This window comes from Diaporthe citri (genome assembly GCF_014595645.1).
Source record: "Diaporthe citri strain NFHF-8-4 chromosome Unknown scaffold_2, whole genome shotgun sequence".
Taxonomy (NCBI): domain Eukaryota; kingdom Fungi; phylum Ascomycota; class Sordariomycetes; order Diaporthales; family Diaporthaceae; genus Diaporthe; species Diaporthe citri.
The window spans coordinates 1,458,445-1,483,771 of NW_025064847.1; the positions used below are offsets into that span (position 1 = coordinate 1,458,445).

Sequence of the window (25,327 nt, forward strand, 5' to 3'; positions counted from 1 at the left end):
TCTCCAGTCCACTCATTGACAATTCAAACCACTCTCATTTGCAAAGCTGCTGAGCACTTTCGTTCTTTGACAAGCCAGTCAACTTGCTCCCTCGACACTTGTGTCCGTCCCGTTCTTTCGAAAACCAGACGTTACTATCGTCAAACAACATCAACCCAAGTGGAAAGAAACTCTTATCCGTTGGGGAAATCTTGTCATTCATTCTGCTTGCCCTGGTTCAAGCATCACCAATTACAGAACTCCAGTGGAAACTACCTTCTCTCGGAACCATACAAACAACCATCCTTTAGACTACCGCCCAAGGAACGCTTACCTGCCAAGATATCGAAATGAGGTACTCAGCCGCTGTCTTGGCTGCGCTTGCAGTCACTGTGCAAGCAGCAAAGGACTCCAGGACCTTCGCCGTCCTGCGCTTCTATGGAGATGGACCACTGCTGGAGGACCTCGTCGATCCGATCGTGTCGCCTGGCAAGGCCTCCTCCCACATGCACACTCTTATGGGGGGTAGCAACATCGGCATTTCCGCCACCGGCGAGACCATGATGGAGTCCAACTGCAGCAACGCCCTCATCGTTGGAGACAACTCAGGATACTGGGTGCCCAAGTTGTATTTCCATGACAATGCTGCTGGTACCGTCGAGCCGGTCGACATGTTCTACATGAACGTCTACTACTTCTTCGAGCCCACCGACGACGACCTCAAGGCCTTCCCAGTCGGTCTGCAGATGGTCGCCGGAGATGCTTCCCTCCGATCGTGCCCGGACTTTGGCGGAGAGCTCCAACTCGACGGCTCCAGCACCATCCAGCCTGCGCAGTTCACCTGCCCACGTTCCGACTACAACGTCCCGGCCTGGCCCTCGGCCGCCGAATCCGACGGCTCCAAGGCCGGAATCCAGGACCCCAACAACCAGGGCGCCGGCCAGGGCTTCCCTTTTGCCGAGTGCGACGGCTATGCCTCTCCGCTGCGCCAGGACGTGCACATGCCGTCGTGCTACGACCCGTCCAAGGACCTGACCGACTACAAAAACAACATGGTCTTCCCCACCACCAACAAGGCGACAGGCAAGCAGAACTGTCCCGAGGGCTTCATTCACACACCCCACCTCTTCTACGAGATGTACTGGAACACGCCTCCCTTCAAGGATAGGTGGACGCCCGGCCAGGGATCTCAGCCTTTCGTCCTTGCCAATGGTGACCTCACGGGCTGCTCCTCCCACGCGGATTTCCTGGCAGCCTGGGAGCCTGATGTTCTGCAGCATGTCATTGACACCTGCAACGCTGGTGATGAGGGCATGGACAAGTGCGGGGGCGTCACTGTCAGGGACAGGAGCTCAACTTGCGATGCTGGCTCATCTCCAGCCCAGAAACTCGCTAGTACAGCTATGACTGCCCTCCCTGGCAACAACCCTCTGGCCGGTTGGGGAGTGGGCAGCTCGGCGAACGTGCCATCATCTGGATCTGGGTCTGGGTCGGGCTCGGGCTCCGGATCAGGCTCCGGCTCCTCTGGCGGTGGCGATAGCGCCGCCAGCAGTGTCAAGCAGCCCGCCAGCTCGTCCTCTTCTTCGTCAGCCCCCATCGTCCTCGCCACCGGCAACACCGAGAACGAGGAAGTCGCAGCCACCCCCAAGGAGAACAGCGCCCCAGCGGCACAGGTCACGCCCGCGCCCGAGCTCTCGCCGCCAGCCAACGCCGCAGCGGTAGCTCCTCAGAACCCGCCGGCCGTCTCGTCCTCAGTCGTGACGCTACCCAATGGTGACGTCCAAACTATCTGGGAGACGCTCTGGGTGACCGTCACTCAGACCGTGTACGAGGGGAGCAAGGAGACGGACGCCCCCTACGCGCGTGAGAAGAGGGACGTTGGACACGGGCACGGGCACGCCCATGCCCACGAGCACCTGCTCAGGCACCGCTCACCTCACGCGAGGCGGGTCAGGCGGTAGATTGCGGGAAGGGAACCTTCCATTCCCCGCATGGAAACGCATGAATATGCGCAAGACTTCACTTCTCATTGGGCATGTGCGCAAGCCGATGCCATTACGGTAGACGATTAGGGCGGACCCTTTCAGTTCTTGTACGCGCCGGGCGACTTAGGGCAAGATTAGCTAGGTATAACTGGCTGGGATAGAAACTGGAGTTTATGTATGACATGGCTGAGTGTGCAGGGTGGCTGGGTGAAGGAGAAAAGTGCACGGCGCTGGGATTGAGCATCTGGGACAGGTGTGGTATTTCATCTGACGACTTTATGATCGATGCTTGTATCCTTGTCTAAGTGGCATTTGCCAGTGTGTATACATCGACTTACAATACAAACAAACCGAACGCCCTTTTTTTGGCGGTGGTATCTCTTGTGCGCTACAGCGGGGCAGATTCCATCTGACACATTTTTGTGTGGCAGCCCTCTCCATTGTGGTCCAGCCCTCAGAATGTAGCAGGCATGAACTACAAGATTGTAGATCCTTTTTTCCCCTTCAGAATTGATCAAAACAAAGAGCAATACGCAAGGGTTTGCTCTACACTTCGGCAGAGGTGACCTGGCTACCCTGAAAGCTAGGGGTTGGACCCCTGTCATACTTGAAGTTTTTAGCGCGAGCCGTGGGGCGGAAGCTGCGTTTTCTCTCGGGCAGTGTCAATATCATCGTCAGATTTGCTACACCTCACACTTGCGGATCAGATACCACCAATGCTCATATCAAGGGCCCGGGCCCGCGAGGCATCCCTTACTGATTGTGACAGCCAGCCTTGATTTTGATCATGTCTCTCTACCATGAGGCTGCGTATGTCTTGCAGCAAGACTCCTCTTCAGGTGGGAATCTGCGGTCCCGAGTCTTCAATAAGAAAGACCTGAAGTCGCCGCCAAACCAGGTCTACGCTCTTGCTCTCGAGACATGCAAATGGTCTGCAGTCCTGGCCGAGGTCATTGATCACTCTCAGGTACTGAAACATGAGAAAAAGGCAAGCCCCTCTGCCTGTTTGGTCTGTGCACCCGCTGACCTACTCACACAGCTCACGCCGGTCCTCTCACTCCTCCTGGTGCATGATTTCCTTCTTGCAAAGGGCGGCATTGCCCTACCAGCCTCGCATGGCCTTAGAGCAACCATTGACCGCCACAAGTCTCGCCTTAACGCCGAGTTCACGCGAGCCAAGATACGCAGAAAGTGTTCGGCCGTCGATGCTCTCACGGAGCAGGTGGAAGCCAGCCTGTACGCCAACAGCCAGCATCCCCGTTGGATCCGGGTCAACGCCCTCAAGACAACTCTCGATAAACAGCTATCCACCACATTCAAGGACCATCAGAAAGCAGAATCCGTACAAAAAGTACTGACTGGCACTGGCAAGCTCATCTACATCGACGAGCATATTCCTAACCTTGTGGCTGTCTCGCCCAGATTTGACTTTGCACGATCCCCTGCCTACAAATCCGGTCAAATCATACTGCAAGACAAGGCCTCTTGCTTCCCAGCCTATCTCCTTGATCCAAAACCCTCTGAAGGAGACGTTATTGATGGATGCGCGGCCCCGGGCAACAAGACGACACATGCTGCCGCGATCATCAAGTCACACAGTCATGACCAGGAGCCGCCAGAAGGTGGCATACATGCCTTTGAGAAAGACGCCAGGAGGGCAAAGACCCTCGACAAAATGGTCAAGTTGGCTGGGTCGGATGATTTTACCCAGATCCACCAGGGCCAGGACTTTCTGAAGGTCGATCCGTTGGACGCCAGATTTTCCAACACTGGAGCAATACTCCTCGACCCAAGCTGTTCGGGGAGCGGTATAGTTGGGCGAGACGACATGCCAGAATTGCACTTACCAACAGCTGACGGCGCCTCCCCCGCGGGTAAATCATCAAACAAGGCAGCGTTATCTTCCAAGAAGCGAAAGCGTCCGGTCGAGGATCCGGACCCAGAGCACGTCCTCATCGACGATGATGGCAATGCCACTGTTGTTTCTTCTGAAAAGGATCTCGAAGCCCGGCTCGAGGCACTGTCCTCTTTCCAGCTGACGCTGCTACTACACGCATTCAGTTTCCCCGCGGCACGCAAGATCACATATTCGACATGCTCCGTCCATGCCGAGGAGAATGAGCAGGTTGTCCTCAAGGCATTACAGTCAGACGTCGGGAAAAGGCGAGGATGGCGCGTCTTGCCTCGTGAGGCGCAAGTCAGCGGGATGAAAGCATGGCCCGTCCGGGGGCAAATCGACGCCTGCGACGGTGATGAGCAGGTGGCCGAGTCCTGCATACGCGCTTACAAGGACGATGGAAGAGGTGTCATGGGATTCTTTGTGGCTGCCTTTGTACGTGTCCCTGACCTTGACGCGTCTTCTCCGCCGCCTACCAAAAAAAAGAAATCCAAAAAGGGGAAGGCTGCTACGACCAACCAAAAGGGCCAGAAGGAAGTCCAGACCCACCACGATATTCCGTTGGAAGCATCCCAAAGTCCGAATGCCATCGGCCACGGGATTGACGGGATTGAAGCGACGAATACCGAGGATGATGAGTCGGACTCATGGAGTGGTTTTGAAGACTAGGCCGGAATCTGGCCGTCCCGCCACTCGGCCGTCGGTGGCTCGTTCGGAGCCGTGGTCTAGTGGCTCGAATTGAATCTCGCCTAGCCGTCACCAATGCTGCGGATCCCAGAATTTGCCGGTGTTGCTGACGACAGACCTAAAAAGGCGGAAACCGAATAGTGCAATGTCCGTGTCATAATTCCCTCCCAACCAACGACCGGCCTTGTGGACACGAATGTTCCCGTGCTCACAGAGCTGTGCATGAGCTCACCGGCGGACAATGTGGACTGGGCTTTGCCATGATGATGAGCTGTCAACGGCTGTGTCGGTGAAATGGGCCTGGTCCTCGTCATCAGCAGGATTTGAAGCTAGTGCCATCAGAACGGGGTGTCATCTGATGATCCGTGTTCTCCGTGTGACGCCTCGACCAGCAAAACCGGCGCAGTTGGGCAATTGCAGAGCGCAGGGATTCCAAATACTAGGTCAAGAATTGCTGGGACTCACTTTCATGTAGGAGACCGGGACAGCGTCTTATCGGATAACATTTTATGGGATAACCACAGGTATTGTGGGGGATGTTCTATGAGATAATACCTAGGTACGTTTTGTTTGCCCCAGTCTACAACAGGCTCTCAACACCTGTTGAAAAAAAAAACTGGAGCCCCTGCCAGCCTCGAGATCTTCACCCGGGCGGCTTCAGACGCGATCTCATCGAAAATCCATCCGTGCTCACAAATGATGAATCTGTCAGCCAAAGAAAACACAGCCAGGATACCCCACGGATTTGGAACCCAAAAGCTTCTGGATTCCCGAGTAGGTGGGACGAGATTATGAAGTATTCATTTTGAAAGAGGCGTGAGCCGAGGTACCACAGCCGGCTGAGCTTGGCGTTGATCATCTTGACCTTAGCCAGGGCGGTGGTGGGACCCGCAGAGTAAGTCAGAAACCACGCTGTGATCCGTGGTCCGGCCCGATATTTCTGGGCAGAGCCTGCAAGGAATTTGCCGCTCTGCCATGTTGTGCCATTGGGTAGTCGTTTCCCGCCATACCAGGACCTCGGCATCCCACTTTCATCGCCCTGCCTTACCAATCACTGCGCCCGGGTGGGGACATCTCGGCCGCTGCCCCTTAATCGCGAACCGACCAAATGGGTGTGTGTGGAGCTCAGGAAGCAGACCACCCGATGGAGGAAGCGGGACGGTTTTTTATCAAATGGCCGGCCTCTCCTACCTCGCCATGGGCTCAGTCCTCCTCTTCCAGCCTCACTCCCGCCTCCTGGTGCGCCGTCGAACAATAACCTAGGTCCCAGAATCCAAAATGACGAACTCACCATCGAGCACGTCCCTGGAGAGCTCAGTCACCGCGACTGAGGCCGACGTCCAGTCGCAGAACGCCGGAATGACGCGCGTGAACCACTTCAAGATCGTCTTCGACCGTGCGGGCGTAACGAGGGAGGCCCTGCAGTGGAGATATCCCGGAAACGGAACCGAGGAGAGCCCCTACGCCGTCGACTTCACGCCATGCGACCCGTACAACCCCCAGGAATGGACAAAAACCAAGAAGTGGTGCATGACGATCCTGACCGCCATCTCCACCCTCGCCGTCGCTTTCGTGAGCAGTGCCTTCTCCGGGGGGCTGGCGTACATCATCGCCGAGTTCAAGGTGTCCCAGGAGCTGTCCATCCTCGGCCTGTCCCTCTTCGTCGTCGGGTTCGCTGTTGGTCCCCTGCTCTGGGCGCCGGCGAGTGAGTTTTACGGCCGGCAGATATTGTTCACCATTACGTATGCGGCTCTGACGGCGTTCAATGCCGGTGCTGCTGGCGTCAAGTCCTTCGCTGGCCTCGTCGTCCTCCGTTTCTTTGCAGGCGCTTTCGGATCGTCGCCCCTGACGAACTCGGGTGGTGTCATTGCGGATATGTTCTCGCAGAAGGAGAGAGGGTTCGCGACGGCTTGCTTCGCAGCTGCCCCTTTCTTGGGCCCATCGCTAGGTAAGCTTCTTCGCATGCCAGCTCACTGCCGTTACCATGGCTAATAATCATGTGTGTGAAGGACCCATTGTGAGCGGCTTTCTTGGCGAGGCTGAGGGCTGGAGGTGGATCGAAGGCCTCATGGCCATCTTTACCGGTGTCCTCTGGATTGCGTGCTCCCTCCTCGTCCCCGAGACCTACGCCCCAGTCCTCCTCCGGATCCGCGCCGCCAAACTCTCCAAGCTCACCGGCAAGGTGTACGTCTCGAAGATGGACTTCAACAAGAAGCACCACACGATGGCGCAGCAATTCAAGATCGCCCTCTCCCGGCCGTGGATGCTTCTGTTCCGGGAGCCTATCGTCTTTCTTACCAGTGTTTTCATGGCAATCATCTATGGTACTCTGTACATGATGTTTCCGGCGTTCCCCATCGTGTTCCAGGCGTCCAAGGGGTGGGGTCCCGGCGAGGCTGGTCTCGCTTTCCTGGGTATCACCGTTGGTATGGTGTTTGCGGTAGCGTATGCCATGTTCGATAACGTGAGATACGCAAAGGTGGCCGAGGAACATGACGGCATGGCTCCCCCCGAGGCTCGCCTGCCTATGGCGATTGTGGGCTCAGCTTTCATTCCTGTCGGCCTCTTCTGGTTCGCCTGGACCAACGGAAACAGCGTCCACTGGATCGTCCCTATCGTCGGCAGTGCCTTCTTCGCGGTGGGCATCGTCCTGGTGTTCTTGTCACTGCTGAACTACCTCATCGATTCGTGTAAGTTTTGCTGCCCAGCTCCTGGCTGTCGATATTCCATCATTCATTAGCGTACTGACACTGCTCCACCTTAGATGTCGTTTTCGCAGCCTCAGTTCTGGCAGCGAACTCTGTCCTGCGGTCCCTCTTCGGCGCCGCCTTCCCGCTCTTCACGAAGCAGATGTACACGAACCTCGGCCTCCACTGGGCAGCCTCGATCCCTGCCTTCCTTTCCGTGGCGTGCATACCGTTCCCCATCATCTTCTACGTCTACGGGCCCAAGATCCGGGCCAAGTGCAAGTTCGCCGCCGAGGCCGCACGGGTCCTCGAGGAGATGCGCGGCCGCGTCGGCGCCGAGGAGGAGGACCCTGAGCTTGCGGAGGACGAGGCCATGGAGGAGGTCGAGCGCGGGGATAGGATGGAGAAGCTGGTCAAGAAGATGAGCCGCGCCTCCGGGAAGAGCCGCACGCGCGGCCTCAGCCGGGTCGAGAGCGGCGCCGCGGGCCCGGGCCCGGCGACGCAAGCTGCGCCCAAGGAGGTCGATAACGAGAAGGCGGAGGCTTGAAGAATCGAGTTCGTGAACCTCTGTGTTGCGGGCTCGCGTGGTGGATTTGGCAGGCGCGCACCCCTCTCACCACCCCAGTACGGCGGTTCTGCATTATTTTGGCTTTATTGTTTGGGTACCTCAGCATTGTAAGGCGTTGCATTTAGAAGGGGAGGGAGGTAGGGATGGTATGTTATGACATCCTGAAGAGCCCATGAGTTTCCGAGCCCCCTCCGAGGAATGGGTTAAAGATTTAATGTATAGAGCGCCGTTTTTAGAATTACGAGTCACCTGATATACCCATCAATCAGACTTTTGACGATCTCACCTCCTGATCAACTTTGTCTGATGTGAAGGACGTGCCAAGCCGATCTCCCGGAAAGTATGGGCCCTGTGCAGGGTTGTCCTTGTCCCTCTTTCGGTTACCCTAGCCGGCCTGGATGAGGCTTGTTTACCACACGGATGTCCACTCTGGTCGGTCGTCGCTCCGTACGGTGCAGCTCGCACAACTCAGGCCAGAGCTTATCCCACTGGAGACTATCCAACTGGAGACTATCCAACTGGAGACTATCCAACTGGAGACTATCCAACTAACAGGTTAGACAAGACGGTATCCCATTCCAAGTTATCCCATCTGAGGCTTTCCCTTTCGTGGTTATCCTATTTTGGGTTTGTCCTGGGCTTGTCCTCGTGGAGGTGTCCAATTGAAACCATCCAACTGGAAATTGAGTCAACCGTAAGTGTTTGTGACCGGCCTCTCGAAGCTGTATGGCCTCGGTGGCTGTGGAGACCAGAAAGGCTTGTCGTCGGTGTTTCCTCGAGACAAACAGAAGGCTATTCCGCCTGCCTTTGGTACTCGGTTCCCTTCTCTCTGGCGGACGATTGCACTCCTTATTCGCAAGCATGACCCTGCCAGAAAGCCTATCCTCGCGCCGGCAGATTGCGGGCATTCCTGTGGGAGCGCAAAGTGAAGAGGTATTCTCGGTGACCGGAAGGTGGAGAGGATATTTGCGCTCGCTTGAAGGACATCGGCGTCCAGGACCAGGCCGCGGTGGCTGGTCTCTAGCGATGTGACCCGCACGTCCCTCGGACCTGTTAAACTCGAAACTCGAGCGGCCATGTTGTCCTGAGACGCGAGGTGCCTCAACCATCTCATGGTTTGTTCCTCCCTCAAATCCGCTCAACAGAGGCCTACCCAGCCGCTACCAGGATCAAGACGGCACAAGCAAGCAATGCTGCGATCTGGACCGATGGTGCTGCTCGGCCGTCGCCTCGCGAGGATGTGCTCCCGGGCGCCGCAGTTTGCGTCGCAGATCCGGTTCCGGCCCCGGTCCCCGTGCCGTTGCCAGCTGGGGAAGAGGCGGCGTTACCTGGCGTCCCGCTCACGGTCGTGCTAGGGATAAACGGCACATCGTTCATCGCAGCCTGCACAGCCATGCCGTCGCCGACGCTCATCCAGTCAAGCTGTGCACACGCACACATGATGTCAGCCAGCGGCTCACCGAGTAAGGAAGGCACACGCGAAGAGGTGTGATTTGCATCCCAGATTAACCTACCAGAATAAAGTTCGGTTTGCTCCCATAGAGGCCCACGCAGATGTTCGCCTGCGCGGTGATGGACGCGGCCGAGTTGGTCACATTTGCGGCCGCACGGTTTGGGATGAGAATTCCCGAGATATTCGTGTCGAGGAAGTGATTCACGAGGACCATGCGGCCTTGCGGAGATGCCCCCGGCGGTCGGTCGATGGAACATTGTGCGAACGCCGGATCGGTGAAGCTGTCAGGGAGAAGGATGTCAGTTCACGGTGCAGATCCCTCTGAGGATGATGCTATGCCCGGCAGACGTACTCGAATGGGGTTTCTCTGTTTTCAGTAGTGAGATTAGCCTCTGATATTCCAAATACTGTGCAGACATGTTTATGCATGCATTTCCGCGGACAGTCGAGACTTACATGATATAGGGATCGAACTCGTTGAGAATATACGGCACCGGGTCTCCAGCCGGGAAGTCTGCAGCACCAAGTTAGTCCACGATGCCTGCACAGTCTCTCTCCTCGAGATTTCCCACGCACCCATAAAGACAACAAGCCGTTGTCCATTTTCGATCATCTGCCCCAGCGTAGGCCACTGATCCAGGGTCAAGTTCCTCCCCGGCACAAACCCATACCCCTGGATCCCCGCGGCCCTGAACACGGCATCAAATGACGACCCAGGCATCCCGTCTTGGTTGGTGATCAGCAGCGTGACGACCTCGCGCGGGTTGGCATCCAGGAAGGCCTTGACGCCACCCAGGTAGGCCTCGAGCGGGCCCGCGTCCTCGAGCGCGCACAGCGTGTGGCAGAGCTTGATTGTGTTGTTGTCGAGGTGCGTCTGGGCCTGCAGGAAGCGCACGCCCTGCGCCAGCTGCGCGGCCACGTCGGTCTCCTGATTATCTGCGGGCCCCGTGCCCACAAAGGCGCTGTTGTGCGAGCCCACGAGCGTGATGTTGCTGTAGCGCCGGGCGCAGAGCTCGGCGTGGCCGTTGCAGGCCGCTGGTGCTTGCTGCGCGAGGGAGAGGCCCAGGCCCAGGAGGAGGGGTGGAGGGAACCTCATCATCGGCGTCCGCGGTGGTGTTGAGAGATTTCCGTGTGTCAGATCATGAGATATGTTTTGTTCCGCGGGACGATTACTGACACCAACTGCTTTTTTTGGCTGCTGCAAGAATTCAGCAGACGTCCTTGGTTCTCCTGGCGGACGGGAATGAAATGTTCAAGTGTCATTCAATGTGGCATTGCTCTTAGCCGGAGCCGGTTGATACGTCGTCCCGCCATCTTGAAACACTGCGAGCCTTGACCCCGAGCGCCAGAACACAGCCACTTGGCATCATTGGGGAGAGTCAGTGGCGAAAATAATGGATCATCCCAAGACTTCAAGACAGCAAATAAAGTTCAGGCCATCTAGACTCACTAAATCAAGAGTCCTTCGCGGCTCACTCACGTATGGTCCGAACACATGCTGTACGGTTCGCAGGGATACCCAGCGCCTGCATGTGCTTTACCTGCATGTCTCCGTATTGAAATGACATCAAGTGGAAGCGCCTTTAGTAGGATAAGCTCTAGAAGGATAATTCTCAGCGGTATAAGCCATTTTAGTGGTCAACTTCCTAACTGTTTCGACTTGTGGTTCAGTTCTAGTTCATTGGTAGGAGTTTTGGATACTCGACAGAGCCAACGCCTTGGATGTATAAGCGATCGATATGATCGTCTGAATGAGTCAATGTCTTTTGGTCCCTTAGAATCTGGACAGGATAACTGATCAAGCATCATATCTACCCTAAGAAGAACCGGCGTATTCAGAAATGACAGCTTGTTACTGCACGGGTCTATCAGGAGTAAGAGAAAAATGCAAAGACTTTCCACGACTGAACGTGTTCACAGATTGACTGGGGGTATTCGTTCAGAATCTCAATTCAACGTGACAGAGAGCTGCAGTGTCATCAACTGCAGTAATTTGGTCCTCAGAAAGATCCAAGATGACGTGGAAAATACGTCCATTGTCGCTTTGCGCCCAACCTGGATGAGGGATCCACCCTTTCGACCTATCTACCTGTGTCTTGCGCTCCTTCCTTGCGCTGACATTAGAAGCATTCAGCCTCTAGGACACTCACCATCTTCCAATAATCTAAATGTCTCGAGCTCGGGATCCGCAACGTTAACGTTGTTGTGGAAACTTTGTGCCCAAGTCAGGTCACTGTCATCACGGTGGGCCGTAGGCTTCGGTATAAGATGGATGTCTTGAAGCTGTCTCTACCTAGAGCACTCTGACATTTATTCTATTCCATCTTAAAGCCGCACATGCTTATTTAAACATGCTTCTATCTCCTTAGCCACGTGCTTTCTTAAAGCTTTCCTGAAGTTCGTTGGCGTTGCGCTCCGCTGAGCGACTCACCAATTTGACCGTTTCAAGTTCCGGAGCATGGAGGCCATCTGACCAGACCTCTTGCAAATACGAATACTTTTATCATTTATGACCAAGAACAGAAAGATACCAAACAGAACTTTGGCCCCATACGGTGTAAGTTTGGTGTCAACAATGGACCAGGTTTCCAGCCGTAGAGCGGTCTGTCTGACAGCACAGCACCTACACTAGGGTAAGAGCCCTACTGTGCCTCTTCCGTTGCAACGAAATACCTAGACAGTTTTTTGAAAGGCTGTCAGCACCATTAGTTCTTAACTTGATTACGTGCACAGGAAGGTCGGGAGCTGCATGTGCTACTCGCATCAGTCCAACAAATCCTATTTCGCCCAAGCACGTCAAGTTTTCCCTTTGCAGTAGTTCTAGTATCAACATACCATTCTTAAGAAACACAAGTCTCTGACCTTAGAAACCACTGTGTGTCACTGACCCACTCGGGCTTGGGGCTTTCCGATATCTGTAATTCTCAAGTGCGAAACCGGAGAGCAGCGATCCTTGATAAATCAGCGGACGCCCCCAGTATAAGACAGGATTCACAATTGTGTGTATACATTTGAAAATGGACGGATAAAACCATCAAAGAGAGAAAAGAACCTCAAAGACCAGTCTCCCGTGATATTCAACTCCCCGTGGATCCCCCAAATGGCACTACTCAATGCACTGCTAGCTACCTGGTAGCCACATCGCGCCTTCCGATATGTTCTCCACATCTGAAAATAATGTAGAATTGCCGGGCTTCAGCTGAAGCGCATTTCGCACGTGAGTGCGTACTGTTCGAAAAACCACAGAACGGGATGTCTCTCGCCTGAAAGGAGTTCCAAGACCCTGCAAAGCCTGGTTTACACTAGAGACTACGTTTCCCTGAATTTCAATACCTAGATAGCTTTCAAACGAGACAAGTAGCTGGCTTCTGTGTAGTTCTCACACTGACACCCTCCAGGTGTGCCCGTCATGAAGTGGCTTCTACTCTCATTTTCGTATCTCTCTTTGGCCCCTTCCAAAACGAGTAGTGCAAGCATCCTTGAACTGAGTATACCGCTTTTTCGGCAGTGACTTGGGGGCACGGTTAACATGAGGTACGCACGTGTGGAAAAGGTGCCCTCTGGGCCCTTCTGCAGTCAGAATTCTTTCCATCACGCCCACTCTGAGTACAAACATCGTAAGTTTGCCAGACCCAGTGGGCCCTTCTACAGTTTCTGAACTGCACAGTTCATCCTAATATCTTTAATCAGATGGTATTCGTTTCAGGGTAACTTCAATGATGCATGGTTATATGGCTTGTCCGTTTGCCTCAGCTATTTCGTTAGCAGGCGCTCACGGACTTCGACAGCCAGACCGACTTGGGATTTTCACCTAGAGACCTTGACCTAGATGCATAGAAATCATCTGTAGCATTCGAAATCTAGGGAGGCAATACAATGTCAATGATATGAAGGAGTGATTTTGAACATTGTCAGGGCTGATTGTAGTGCCAGGGGCCGTAGCAGCACGCAGTGAGGATAACTTGCCTCACCACAGATTGCGATCATTCGGTGCTCCGAGTCTTTCCGAATCGTGGACAGAATAATGCAGACCGCGTGTACCGTGAGAAAGACAGCGAGTTTGCTCCTACTGGTAAATCCCAAAGGCCGTCATAACATGGTAACAGTCCATCCTGAGAGGACATGTAACAATCGCATGTACACCAGAGCTTTCTCCATTATCTATTCTACACTTCTGTACAATTGTAATGCCAGAAAGCACCTCCTCTAGGTTATTGACAAGCCAAGACGTCAAGGCTGCCATATCATGGGGAGAATTGGATAGCTTCGAGACGGCCACGCTCTGAATGTTGACGTTTGTGTTCCACCTTGAATCTCAATCTGTATTTTCCCAGACCCCTAAATTGATTCAGAATCATTGGACATGTTGGGGAGAATCTGTTCCAGGAGGAAACACAGACTGTGTGCAAGCAAGTGGTGAAAAGTGCCCAGTAGGTACGTACCGGTGCACGGTTCACCACGTGCGGACGGGGAGGGCATGCTCCTCACCTCCAGAACAGGACGTCACGACAATCATCAAACAACAGGGCACCTAATCCGACTTTGCAACCTTTGACCTCAAACCCACTCAATTAGACGCTAGTTATGTGAGTCACACTGCACCTCATCTTGGCCTACCATTTTCATTTATAGCCCGTCGATGTGGTCAGGGTAGTCAACGACAGAAGGCCAGGGGCATCAATCACACAGCAACTCAAGACCATGCCCTTTCCGAAGATCGTCAGGGCACAGCTAGGCTCAAGACGGATGGCGGCCCGTCATTTGTCCCAGCGGTCAACTGGTGCTCCACATGAAAGGCCGCCATGGCTACAGTCAGTCCTTGACGACGCAACGAGCCCGCCCAGACCTTTCGCCTGGACTTTGGAGAACCTGGAGAACAACAAGAGGACGAAGTCACCTGAGAATCAGAGGGTCCACAGTCGAAGCGACACTGAGCAGCGTCGTATCTACGTCCTGGGTGTGGGTAACCTCGGGCGCCTTTACGCGGCGTGTCTTGCGCAGCTTTCGAATCCACCTCCCATCACAATTGTTGTTCACCGACGTAGCCTCCTTGAGCATTGGGCAACCGACCCCGGGATCGAGATCACTCGGTATGGCACACCAGAGCGCGTATCCAACCTCGACATAGAATGGTGGACCACGGAAAAGCCGACCATTGGTCCCGTGAGAGAAATTGCCGATGGAGACCGGCTCGGCAATCTGATAGTTGCAACCAAGGCGCCAGATGCCATGCCACAGCTCGACTCTCTGCGTCGATATCTGGGCAGCTCATCCAACGTGCTGTTTGTCCAGAACGGGGTGAACAGACTATGGCCTCCTCACGGCCCTCCTTACAACGACCATCGCTATCCAGGCGGCCAACATCCAAATTGGTTGCATGGAGTGACCATGCATGGCGTCTACTCTGAAGGGCCTTTCAAGAGCGTCCACGCTGCCCCGGCTGACATCACGATCGGCCCTGTGTGCTCGAGCGAGAAGCACCCAGAAAAGGCCAGCTATCTTACCGAGATGATCACCAAGGCCCCGCATCTTGCAGCGCGAGCGGTATCGAAACCCCAACTATGGTTACTCCAGTTGGAGAAGCTTGTCATTAACTCAATCCTTAATCCACTCAGCGCGATTCTACGTGTCAAGAATGGCGACCTGTTTGCCGATAAGGACGGCGAGGTTGTCAAGATCATGGATGCACTCCTGAACGAAACAAGCAATGTACTCCAGGCCCTGGTGAGACACGAGAGTAGCACGCCGATCCTACAGGGTGACGACGCGTCTGAAGAAGCCTTGACACAGCGTCTCTCTGCCACGAGGCTGCGAGAAATGTTACATCAGGTCGGAGAGAAAGTCAAGCACAACAAGAGCTCTATGTTTCAAGACATCGAAGCCGGCAAGCAGACTGAAATCGGAGAATTCAACGGCTGGCTGGTTGAAACAGCCGAAATGCTAGACCAGGGCCTAGACGTCAGCAGTCACAAGATCGTGATCGGTCTGGTAGAACAGAGAGTGAAGCTCGATAAGGCCGAGCTTGGCAGACATGTGCTTCTGCGGCGTTGATAGAGAATTATTAATACAACCGCATTAATCGAAGCGTGTCAAGATCGAGACGGGAAACAAGGCATTGGAAACGGCTTCAGGGATGAGCTCCTCAGCCTGGACAGTTCATCGCAGCATTGGCATCCGGCCGAATCTTACCCGGCCAACTCTTCGACTTCGTTATGATGGTGCCATGATACTGATGAAACTCATGTTGGCTCACACAGGATCCGGGAAGCCAACCGAGTTCGCACCTGGCAAAGCATGGCTCCAAGGGCCGGCTTTGCAGCTTTGCGTGCATAGCCGCGAGCCTTGCCCCAGAGGCACAACTAGCATTTCGGTACCAACAGTTTGGAGAGGAGGGGGCCCGCTTCGAATACCAACTTGCGCTCCGATTGATCCTTTCGGAGGCCTTGAGCAGCTCGCGCAGACGCTGGCACACCGCTCTCCCCATCTCGCGTCTGATGGCTGCACTACCTCGATGCCTCCATCGGCCCCCCACAAACCGCCCAGTCAGATCATCGAAGCGCATGGACATGTATATTGTCGGCTCGGATCATTCTTGTTACAGTAGCGGCTGCTGAGCTTTCGGTGCTCTTGTCCAGTCCTACAGGTGTTCGGTGTGTCTTAACCGAGCGACGTATAGCCCCTATAAATCGCCCTTTTATACGTGTATAAAGCAGCTGTTATTGCAGTGCACCAGCTGCAACTATTCGTCCCGGCCACCACATCTGGAAAGTCTGATCCACTGGCGCGGTCGGAAGAGGAATCTCTGCTCCCTGCACGTACAGAAGGCTCCACAATGCCTTCCAACGCCTCTTCTTGGTCGCCTCTGGTGGTGGTTGGCGCATATCGCGCACCAAGCCGTTCCAGCCCAAACCTGAGGCGCGCCTTCGCAAGACACGGTTGATTGGATGCACTTTCTTCACTCGCATGTCTTGGGTGAATTACGGCGTGTTTCAGGCGCGTTCTCCAGGAGCTACGCGGTAGATGGTCAGCAGCAGTCGTCTCGTGCAATAGCGGCGCATGCCAAATCGCGCGATCTTCACCCCAGGCCGAAACTGGGTACTGAACCAATTAGAAAGTAACGAAACCGACGCACTTGGGACAGTGCTGGAACCTGCGATTAGCAACCGGTGTGAACTCTAGCATGCGCTCACGGTGACTGACTTCGTACAAAATTTCGATTTGCACGATGGTACCAGACTGGACCCTGTCGTCGTCGAAGGTTGTCGCCCGGGCTTGGGGTAAATGCGCAAAGCCGAGAGTGGTGTATTTCTACACAGGCAGGATCCGTTAAATCAAGGTCCGTCTGATGATTCGAAAGACTCGAGAGCCTAGCAGCTCATCTCCGTCTACAGCGGCAACCTACCCATGTCGAGTTGTTCAGTCCGACAACATTTCGCTCAGACACTGCGCAGCGTTGCATTCCCATACGCTTCCATCCCTTTGTCAGGGTCCCGCGCACGACCTCAGCAGAGGTACATGTACCTCGAAGCTAGGCAGTACAAGGCTGGTACATGAGCCAAGCAACGAGTACTTGGGTGGCCCGGTCAGGCATGCGTCTTAAGCTGGGCTCCAACAAAAAAGCTGGGTAGCTGGAGCCTGGCAGATGGTCACAAATCCCCGATTGGCCGGCCAGAGGGCACCAGGCACAGTAGGGATGTCGCGACCCGTTCTCGCTTGAGCAGGCTTGACAGACGGTCACTTTGTGGGCCGCCTGACCCCAGGCCTGGGCCGGCCGCGTCGGAGATTTCCCAGCTTCGATATTCCGGAGGATTGCAGTCGATAAAGAATGGGACAAATGACCAAAAGCTTTCGTCCTTGGCAGGGCGACCAACTCATCTTGATGCTAGCCAGTCAGCGCACCTCAGCTCTCGGGCACCACCCAAGAGAAGCAAAGACCGACTCCACGGCGGAAGGCCTGGCGCAAGCATCTGTCGGCTAGCTGGCAGATGATCCCGGAGGGCTCCTGCAGATCGCGGCAATGGCCGTGGGGATTTAACTCCAGCCAGTTGGCAGTCACCCATCTTGTCTTGCAAGACTGGAGAGCCATAAGAGGAGGGCATGCCAAAGAAGAAGCTGTTGTGGCCGACCCAACTGATCTTTATCAAGTCAATGCTGCTGTGGGCTAAAGGAAACAAGTAAAGTGACCAGAACCACAGAGCGAGCTCTTCCCCCAACCACAGTGTATCACCTTGGGGGACCTTGGGGGATGGAGAAGTGCCCAACAACGGCCAAGACGCAGTCCAATACATACGTGGAGCACACCGAGATTTGGGAGCTGATCAAGTAGGTAAGGCGCAGATAAGCTTCAATGTCCCCGTCAGTGCAACATCCCGCACTGCCCATGGCCGACCGGGGTTAGCAACAACGGCGGATCGACCGGGTCAAGAAGGTCTATCCGCTGGCCACTGGCTGCTGGCAGCTTGTGCCGAACATTTGCTTTTTTTCTTCACCTGGTCGGAAGGAACCCCCGTCACCACCAGCTTTCGCGATCACGACGCAACGTGCTCCTTCGGCAGGTCTCGAGCTGACTCGCGTGCTCAACCTGTTTCGATGCCCACGATCTCACACATATCCCGAGGTAACCTTGGCCCTGCAGCTCCTCCTGCAGCTCACCCCGCAGCTGCGAGCTTGCGGCCTATTGTGCTGAGGCACCGCGGGCCTAGATGGCTGCAGGAGCTCGCGCCGATACTCGACTTAAGGCAAGCCTTATCACATCCAGGCGACCAGAGGCGGATCGATGGTGAAGGCCCAGGCCTGGCAATCGCCTGTGTCGACGGGCGAGGCCCCAAAGACCGCAGTGGGCCTTGTGTGCCCAGGGTTTTACACAGTACTCTCGTTACCGTGGGAGGGTTCCCGGTCAAGGCCTCGTGCAGCATAACAGCGACAAGGAGATCCTGACTGCATCGAAACCCCGCGACATGTCGTCGAACCACACGCACGGCAGTTGCAGACGCACCCATCATCGAGAGTCCCACCCCATCACAGGGGGTTTCGGCAGGTCTGGACCGCCCACGTAGCTGGGCACGCGTGTTTCATGTTGAGGGCTGTCGAGCTGTAGCACAGCTCTGTCAGCTGTGGTGCGGCAACGCGACACCACGTGGGCACGCTTCGAGTCACGTCTTGACAACTCATAGCCCCGGAGCCCATTGGAGCGCCAGCGGGCGCGACTGCGTGGGTGGGAGCGGCTGCAGTGTGGCTCGCGCATCTGGAAGCTGGCTCCCGCGCCTCACGGCTCGTCCTTTCATGCGGCGCCAACGCCCGCCGCGGCGCCCAGGTGACTGTCCAGCGTCCTGCAGGACAAGAAACCCGGCGACGCCGGAGGCCGGGAACCAATGAAAACCGCCGGGGGTTGGCATCGACACGCCAAACCACCCCCGGCCCTTTTCCTGCTGTCTCTGTCTGTCCCTGCCGGGCGCTAGCCACACACGACCCGATTTCTGGTGCCGTCAAGTCGACATGCCAAATCCAGCCGGCTCGTCCTACCGTGGGAGCAATACCACGTAGGGTGTTCCTCGACACTGTCGCGGCCGAAGCGGAGACTTTCTACATCACATCCCACGTATGATTGCCTGTGCCTACGGTAACTCTCGATGTATCAACGCCTCGCTGGGTACGCCGCGTATCGAGGGGCATCAGGGGTTCGCTGCCTCGATTGTACCCATCGCTTGGGGGGGGGAGGAGGGTAGCGCGCAGCTGCATATGCACGATGTCTCTCATGCACGCACGCGCGCACGCACACTCAATACCATGTCACGGTGGTACAGTACGCTGCCTGCCCAAGCCTACAGAACGGCATCACCACAGCAATGGGCGAGGGGGTCCCGCGCTTGCGCGCGAAGGGTTGCAGTACGCTCTTGAGACGCACGCAGCAGATCAGATGAGTAGTGGCAGGTAGACGTGCGTGCCCCTTCGTCCCAAGCTTCGGCATGTTTTCTATGCTGTCGCGACGAGGAGCGGTCGATCGGCAATCTCTCCCGTGGAAGATACGCTTTGAACCGTGGGTCGCATAAGATCTGGTATCTGCAAACTGACTTTTTTCACGGCGAACGCCGTGCTTTCCCGCCGCAGTTCCTCTGCAAACACTCCTTGATGATGACAGACTTTCTTTATTTCTCTGCCTCTGTCTGTTCCCTCTCTAAGAGGCAGAGAAGAGGGAAAAGGAATCATCCGCGAAGGACCGCGCCGTCTGCAAATATGGTAGCATTATTGCTCGGATGTACCCTCGCCACCTCGGAACCAAGTCGCCCTGGTACCGAAAAAGTATCCGTCCTCACCTGATGACCGCGCAATACCCCCTCCCCCCCATCCGTGCGTCAAAGTCTTTTTCTTTCTTCCTTTCCCTCCTTTCCGAGGGAAAAACGCCGTCGCATCCATACCACGGTAGATAGAAGGGAGGGCAGGCCAGAAGGGCGGCCGGTTCAGCCTTTCGGCAACCCTAAATAAATTGAGATCATTAAGCTACATCACATCTGGTAGACATTTGGAAACAGGGCCGGGCGGGAGGTCACACGGGTGACAAGGCCCGACATGTCGGTTCGGTACTCTGTTGCCCATTTCTCTGGAACGGGTGGCCACGGATAGGAGGACGAGGTGGGGGGGGGGATGGGGGGTGTCTGGTTGGTGCGAGCGGGGAGAAGGGAGACAGGGGGAGTGCAAGCCTTGGCTTCGACCAAGTTTGGTTGCCCTGGTATGTGTCACCTCATTTTTTGACGGTGACGGCATGGCACGGTGGGAACGCCCTTGGTGTGTGTGTGTGTGCGTGTGTGCGTGTGTGGCGCGTTCGATGGGACGGACGGGCTGACGGGCAGAACAGGCTGGCGAAGAAGGGAGTCCGGCCGAGAGAGGAAAACGGGGAAGAGGCCCGACGATCAGTCCTTGCTCCCTCCCGCCAGCCCCCTGTGGAAATGATCTGAAGGAATGCTGCGAAGAGCAAGGCATCGAGGCATTCCTAGGCCGTTCCATTTTCTTTTTTGTGAATTCACACGAGGCGATCGGCAACACTCCACACCTGGTTTGTTGCCCGCCACCTGTGGCTGCAGCACTGCCTGTTGGTTACATGCCTGGTGGGTGCCGGGCGGGCTACGATATACCACAATCTTCCCAAAATGGCACATTGATCTGTCCTCGTATTTTCAAATATGAGCTCCAGGGTCCTGGCAAGCATTGTAACTTGAATTCTACATAGATGAGTTACACAGAGCCAGGAAGATCAAGGGCAAATTCAACAGATGCATGTTTAAACCATTTTAAGGATTATGTACTCATCCACGGGTGAGAATATGTATGTGGTAGAAGCAGAGGAGCTCGAACAAAGAAAACACACGGTGGTGATGATATGTCCAAGTATGTGCCTTGCGAAGATGCCAATCTCCAGGCCAACAATGGTGTTGCTCTTGCAATCCCTGTCCCGACCTTTATGATTTTCCTGACGCCTTACAAGATGTGCAAAAGTGGTATTTTAACCGAAAAGGACAGCCCCCCCCCCCTGGTGAAGTCGTCAAAACCTCATCCCTGCTCGGCCGCATAATTCCCACAATTCCAAACATTACTGACGTCCAGGGGAGGATGAGGTCCAGCCCGGCGCCAGCCCGGAATCAGCAAGCAAATCGTCGATGCGTCGTTGCTGCTGAAGAATCGTAGAGTTGCCCGAGAGAGCTGCCGAATGTATCGTTAGACGGGCCGTGACGCGTATACCAAGCCGACCCTTCCCCCGTGTATACGTGTCTGCCCTGAAAGGCCCAAATGAACCGTGAAAGCTGCCAATCTATCGTGGTGAAAGCGTGGGAAAGTATAACAAAGAAAAACCCCACAAATCGAAAAATGTAGGGCAAGTTATCCACAAGGATCGGGTATCTCTTAACATTATATTCCGTCTGAGCTTGCTCCTCCTAGCTGATATGAAGACATGGAAAAATCGTTGTTGATGTTGAGAAAGCCCTCCACAGTCGTTAGAACCACAAGCCAAGGTGTAATCCTGAAGACTGACAATGGTCTTGCACTCGTTTCGACGGACGGGGCCCCTTCGGTTTGGTGTGGGTGACCCAACACCCGTAACGTGTAATACGCGCCGACAATGCAGTAGCATAATAAGAGATAACACCCTTGACACACTGATTGTCGCGAGATGGTAGGAAGTTCAGCCAACAGTCGGCTGGTGACAGATGCGTTGTGATTGTTGCCGGCACTCTTGGCGCTTCCTACGCAGCCGGTCCCCCGCTACTGCTGGAGATGCTGCGTGTAGACCGTATTCGATGGCTGAGCAGGCTGGTGGGTGTAGACAGGATTCGAAGACTCAGCGTGTGGCTGAGAGTAGACGCTTGTGTCCCCTTCAGGAGCCGAGACTCCTGGAGAGGACGCTGATTGCTATAAGTTCTCGTCAATGAGCTGCGCAGCTCTCTCTCGACATGCAGCGGGAGTAAAGCCGGTGCCAACTTTATTCGCTACGATGCGCCACTTCTCGTTCTCATAATCCTGGAGAGCAGTACGAAGCTTCAAATCCTGCGTGCGAAGGTATTAGCATTGCTGACTCCCAACCACAACCGCTGCCTCTTTTTAGAAGCCAAGTAAAACGGCGCAAAAGACTGTGCAGATGCGGAGTGAATATGTAACCGGCACTTACCGTCTCGTCCGTCCATTGCGTTGTCTTGGCCTTGAGTTTTGTGCAGTATCGAACCTGAAGCGTGCCGCTGGAGCGTCCGGGAAAGAAGTCGGCGATTTGCTTCCACGTGAGGCTTTTGTTTTCCTTCAAGTCTATGAGCAGCTGATCATCCTCGGGTGTAAACTTGAGTTTAGGTCCCCTTGGCCTCGGTGCTGGTTCTGGCATTCCCTCTTGTCCCACAACGCTAGGAGCACCTCCTCCCAGATTTTCGTCTCGACGCATCAGTTTCGAAGGCGGTCCCGTATCTGGAAGACGGTGATGGTGATGGGTCGGGTGGGACGACCCTCCCGCGGCTTGGGCATAGGCGGCACCAAGAGGGGTCTGCTGCATCGAATCCATGTCTCCTTGTTCAAGGTCCGGCATGCCATGTACTGACAGATCAAGGTCGTCCGGCCTGGAACGCTTGACGCCAGGGCTTGGACCTGGGGCCATAGACGGATAAAGAGGAGCGACTACTGAGTGCGGAGATGGACCGGGCCCGCCAAAATGCGAAGGCCCAGGATAGGACTGCCGATGCGCTCCTGGGTGCCCTCCCAACTGCCCCGGGTCCATGAGGACCGGAAGCGGTCGGTGTGCAGACTGGTGGTGATGATGCTGCTGCTGCTGCTGCATGGTCGTATAGTGCGGCTCTGTTGGACTCTCATGGAGGATCGAGGGGCCCGTGTGATGGATGGATGGCCGGTGATGCTGCGAGCTGTACCCATGAGGCTGTTGGCTCTGGTCGCCCGGATGCGAGTCCTGTGGTGAGTAGTCGACATTGTAGTCCCCTCCTATTCGGTAGTTGCCCGCCAGCGTGTCTCCGCCGCATGGGGTCCGCCAGAGCGAACCGCCCTGGCCGGGAGCCGGAATCTGGATGGAAAGAATTTGTCTGACTGGAGCCCCGTAGGGCTGCCTTGGGTAGTTTGGGGGTGAGTCTGCTGCTTAGTAGGCGCGGATCACGCCTCGCTGTCGATGGTACCCGCCGCGGACTGTGCAGTGGTTGCGCCGTTGATGGTAAGACAGCAACCGAGTTCATGTGTCGACGGCAAGGTGATGGAGGAGGAGTAGTGGCGGCTGTCACCGAGAGGTGTGTTGAGTACAAATCGGGAAATTGACGTGGTTGGCTATTAAAGCTTCCTTGGAGTTTGGCGTCAGATACCTCGGCGGTGGTGGTAGTGACTCGATGGCATCCCTCGACAGCTCACAGCCACCAGACCAACATCCCTTCAACGAGACTGTCTGGAATTTTCCAGTGAGGGTGTGGTTCTTATACTCGACGGCAAAAAAACCGTCGGGCTAGGGAGAGATAATATAGACACGTTGTGAGGACTTTTTTGTCGTCTGATGTTTGGTGTCGTGTGGAAGGGTAAAAGTCTAGCAAGGTGTGGATGCCGAGGGGAGGTACCTTCTTTAAGGCTCTCTGCAGGCCAACGGTAGAGCAGACATGCGGTCGGCCAGCCATGTGCGAAACAGGTACTGTTCCTGAGATGGTGCGGAGACTTGATTTACCTCTGCTGAGCAGGGACGGTAGCATAATTTGGGGATCTTATGCCATGGCCTTACCCACTGGGTATAGAAACGAGACCCCGGCATCGAGGCGTGATGCAACGGGAATACAATGGTACTCCGTCGACAGGCTCCAGACTGATGGACAGGGGCCCCCTTCCCTCGAGGTTCTCCAGCACACTAAGCCAAAACAAGGGGAGAGTGGTATTGTGGTAGCATGGGTTGGAGGAGTACCAGCGCTCCCGCCCACGGTGTGGGAGACAGAGAGAGAGCCGCGAACAAACGAGGCAGCAGGACGGCCAGTGCACGCGAGCGCGAGGATCAAGCTCCAGACAACGATCGGGCCTGCTTGGAGAGGCTGTGACTGTGGAAAATGGCCCCCGAACCCGCGAGGGAGGCGAGAGCCGACAGGGGACTCCGCTGCTCTTTTCTGTGCGTGGGAGGGGATGAACAACAGGGCGTGAAGGTACTCGAGAGTACGGCAGAGAGCCCAAGGTACTTTGCTGGCACCCTGTTCCAAGGCGAAGCGGGGTCTCTGATGATGGAGAAACAGGGCAGCGGCGATTATGGAAGTCAGAGCTTCCGTTGTTCTGCACCGGAGGATGGGGTATATCTCGACTGGGGGCCCTATATCAGACATCAGAGAAAGCGCGGTTCTCAAACGCCATAGGGCGAGGTGCACTGCAGGGTCGTTGCAACCGAAGAATTAGTGACCCAGATTGCCGAAGCGCAAATGTCAAGGAGCTGGCCGAGTCGAGGGTGACACGGGTCACATAGGCGCACATAGTTGGTAGTTCACAGCGGCCTCATGTCGTTTCTGTGGGGATTTGTTAATAGTCAACCATATGTGTCCAAGCAGCAGGAACGTCGAGCTTGCCTACTGAGAACACAGGCCCGAAAGTTGCGCCGCACTGCCCAGGCCCGCAATCTCAGACGCCGATGCCGTAATGATGCGCCGGAAGAGACCGACAAATCCAGATGCGGGAGGAGACGACATCGCGAGTGGCTCGAGGGGCTGGGTATGGAGCAGCTCGATGGAATGGTGATCAAGGATGGGTCCTATCTAGCCGGTGGTCTGGGAATAATGCAGCCGCTGTCAAGAAGATAATGCAGCACCGCAGATGGGCTGCGCCGATTGACTACCAGGTAGCACAGAGCAGGTCCCGCAGCATCTGAGCGTCGTTTCTTTTGTGGGCAACATGGGATGACACCGCGCTCGGTTGCAAGTATTTGTTCATCCCCCCGCCGCTCCAGGGGTGTCTAGCTGGTAGCAATGCCAGATCGGTATCGCAATGGCATTGCCAACAGCTGCAAGTGTTGTGACACTTCAGTATGCGTTGCAACTTGTTCTTGTAATTCCGGGAACCCTGTGCTTTCGCCTCCAGCAGCATTGGTGGTAGCAGTTGCAGGGGCAGCAGTTGCAGGGGCAGCAGCGGCGGCGGCGGCAGCAATGTGAAAATCCGTCACACTGCACCTTCGACCCGGCGAACAGAGTTCTGGCCGAGGAACGCAGGGGGGGTCTCATCTGAGTGCTGCAGGGGCATCGTAACCCCTGCTTGTCGGCGTCTCCAAAATTGCGCGATTCAATGCTGCCAGATCCGCAGTGGACAGTTTGATCCTCCAGGGGCCCATTTCGTGAACAGCCGATGATGGCAGCGTACTGCGGGAGGAGAGATATTCGTCGCGCGCCTGCAGGCTTGTGATTGGCATTGGCCCGCCGAGGGCGACTGGGCTCCTGAGCGACTGGGCGAGTGCGGCGCGGGCTGAGGCAAGGAGCGGTTTTGGGGTCAGAGGCAGGGATCTGCATGAAGGAAACGCGTTTCACGGGACCTGGCAATTAAAAGCTGGATTATGCGGGACTGCAAATAGGCAGATTCGACGAGGTGTGT

At 55.5% G+C, this 25,327-nt stretch overlaps 6 protein-coding genes across 6 annotated transcripts; 4 read left to right on the top strand and 2 right to left on the bottom strand.

Annotated features, from left to right (window-relative positions):
* Positions 1 to 329: 329 nt before the first annotated feature.
* Positions 330 to 1,940, top strand: INS49_006032 (uncharacterized protein; the record flags this gene model as incomplete). Its single annotated transcript, XM_043166807.1, has 1 exon — positions 330 to 1,940. One exon carries the CDS (start codon positions 330 to 332, stop codon positions 1,938 to 1,940), a length of 1,611 nt encoding a protein of 536 aa, XP_043027951.1.
* An 811-nt stretch (positions 1,941 to 2,751) lies between these two features.
* Positions 2,752 to 4,530, top strand: INS49_006033 (uncharacterized protein; the record flags this gene model as incomplete). The annotated part of the gene is made up of 2 exons (XM_043166808.1): positions 2,752 to 2,931; positions 3,004 to 4,530. 2 exons carry the CDS (start codon positions 2,752 to 2,754, stop codon positions 4,528 to 4,530), a joined length of 1,707 nt encoding a protein of 568 aa, XP_043027952.1.
* A 1,296-nt stretch (positions 4,531 to 5,826) lies between these two features.
* On the top strand, positions 5,827 to 7,782 carry INS49_006034 (uncharacterized protein; the record flags this gene model as incomplete). Its single annotated transcript, XM_043166809.1, has 3 exons — positions 5,827 to 6,496; positions 6,558 to 7,238; positions 7,313 to 7,782. The coding sequence occupies 3 exons, from the start codon at positions 5,827 to 5,829 to the stop codon at positions 7,780 to 7,782; spliced, it is 1,821 nt and encodes a 606-aa protein (XP_043027953.1).
* Positions 7,783 to 8,952: 1,170 nt separating this feature from the next.
* Positions 8,953 to 10,355, bottom strand: INS49_006035 (uncharacterized protein; the record flags this gene model as incomplete). The annotated part of the gene is made up of 5 exons (XM_043166810.1): positions 8,953 to 9,225; positions 9,318 to 9,537; positions 9,609 to 9,623; positions 9,713 to 9,770; positions 9,833 to 10,355. The coding sequence occupies 5 exons, from the start codon at positions 10,353 to 10,355 to the stop codon at positions 8,953 to 8,955; spliced, it is 1,089 nt and encodes a 362-aa protein (XP_043027954.1).
* Positions 10,356 to 13,957: 3,602 nt separating this feature from the next.
* Positions 13,958 to 15,307, top strand: INS49_006036 (uncharacterized protein; the record flags this gene model as incomplete). Its single annotated transcript, XM_043166811.1, has 1 exon — positions 13,958 to 15,307. The coding sequence occupies one exon, from the start codon at positions 13,958 to 13,960 to the stop codon at positions 15,305 to 15,307; it is 1,350 nt and encodes a 449-aa protein (XP_043027955.1).
* Positions 15,308 to 21,511: 6,204 nt separating this feature from the next.
* INS49_006037 (uncharacterized protein) lies at positions 21,512 to 24,435 on the bottom strand (the record flags this gene model as incomplete). The annotated part of the gene is made up of 4 exons (XM_043166812.1): positions 21,512 to 21,658; positions 21,740 to 21,793; positions 21,915 to 22,845; positions 24,320 to 24,435. The coding sequence occupies 4 exons, from the start codon at positions 24,433 to 24,435 to the stop codon at positions 21,512 to 21,514; spliced, it is 1,248 nt and encodes a 415-aa protein (XP_043027956.1).
* Between the last annotated feature and the right edge of the window lie 892 nt (positions 24,436 to 25,327).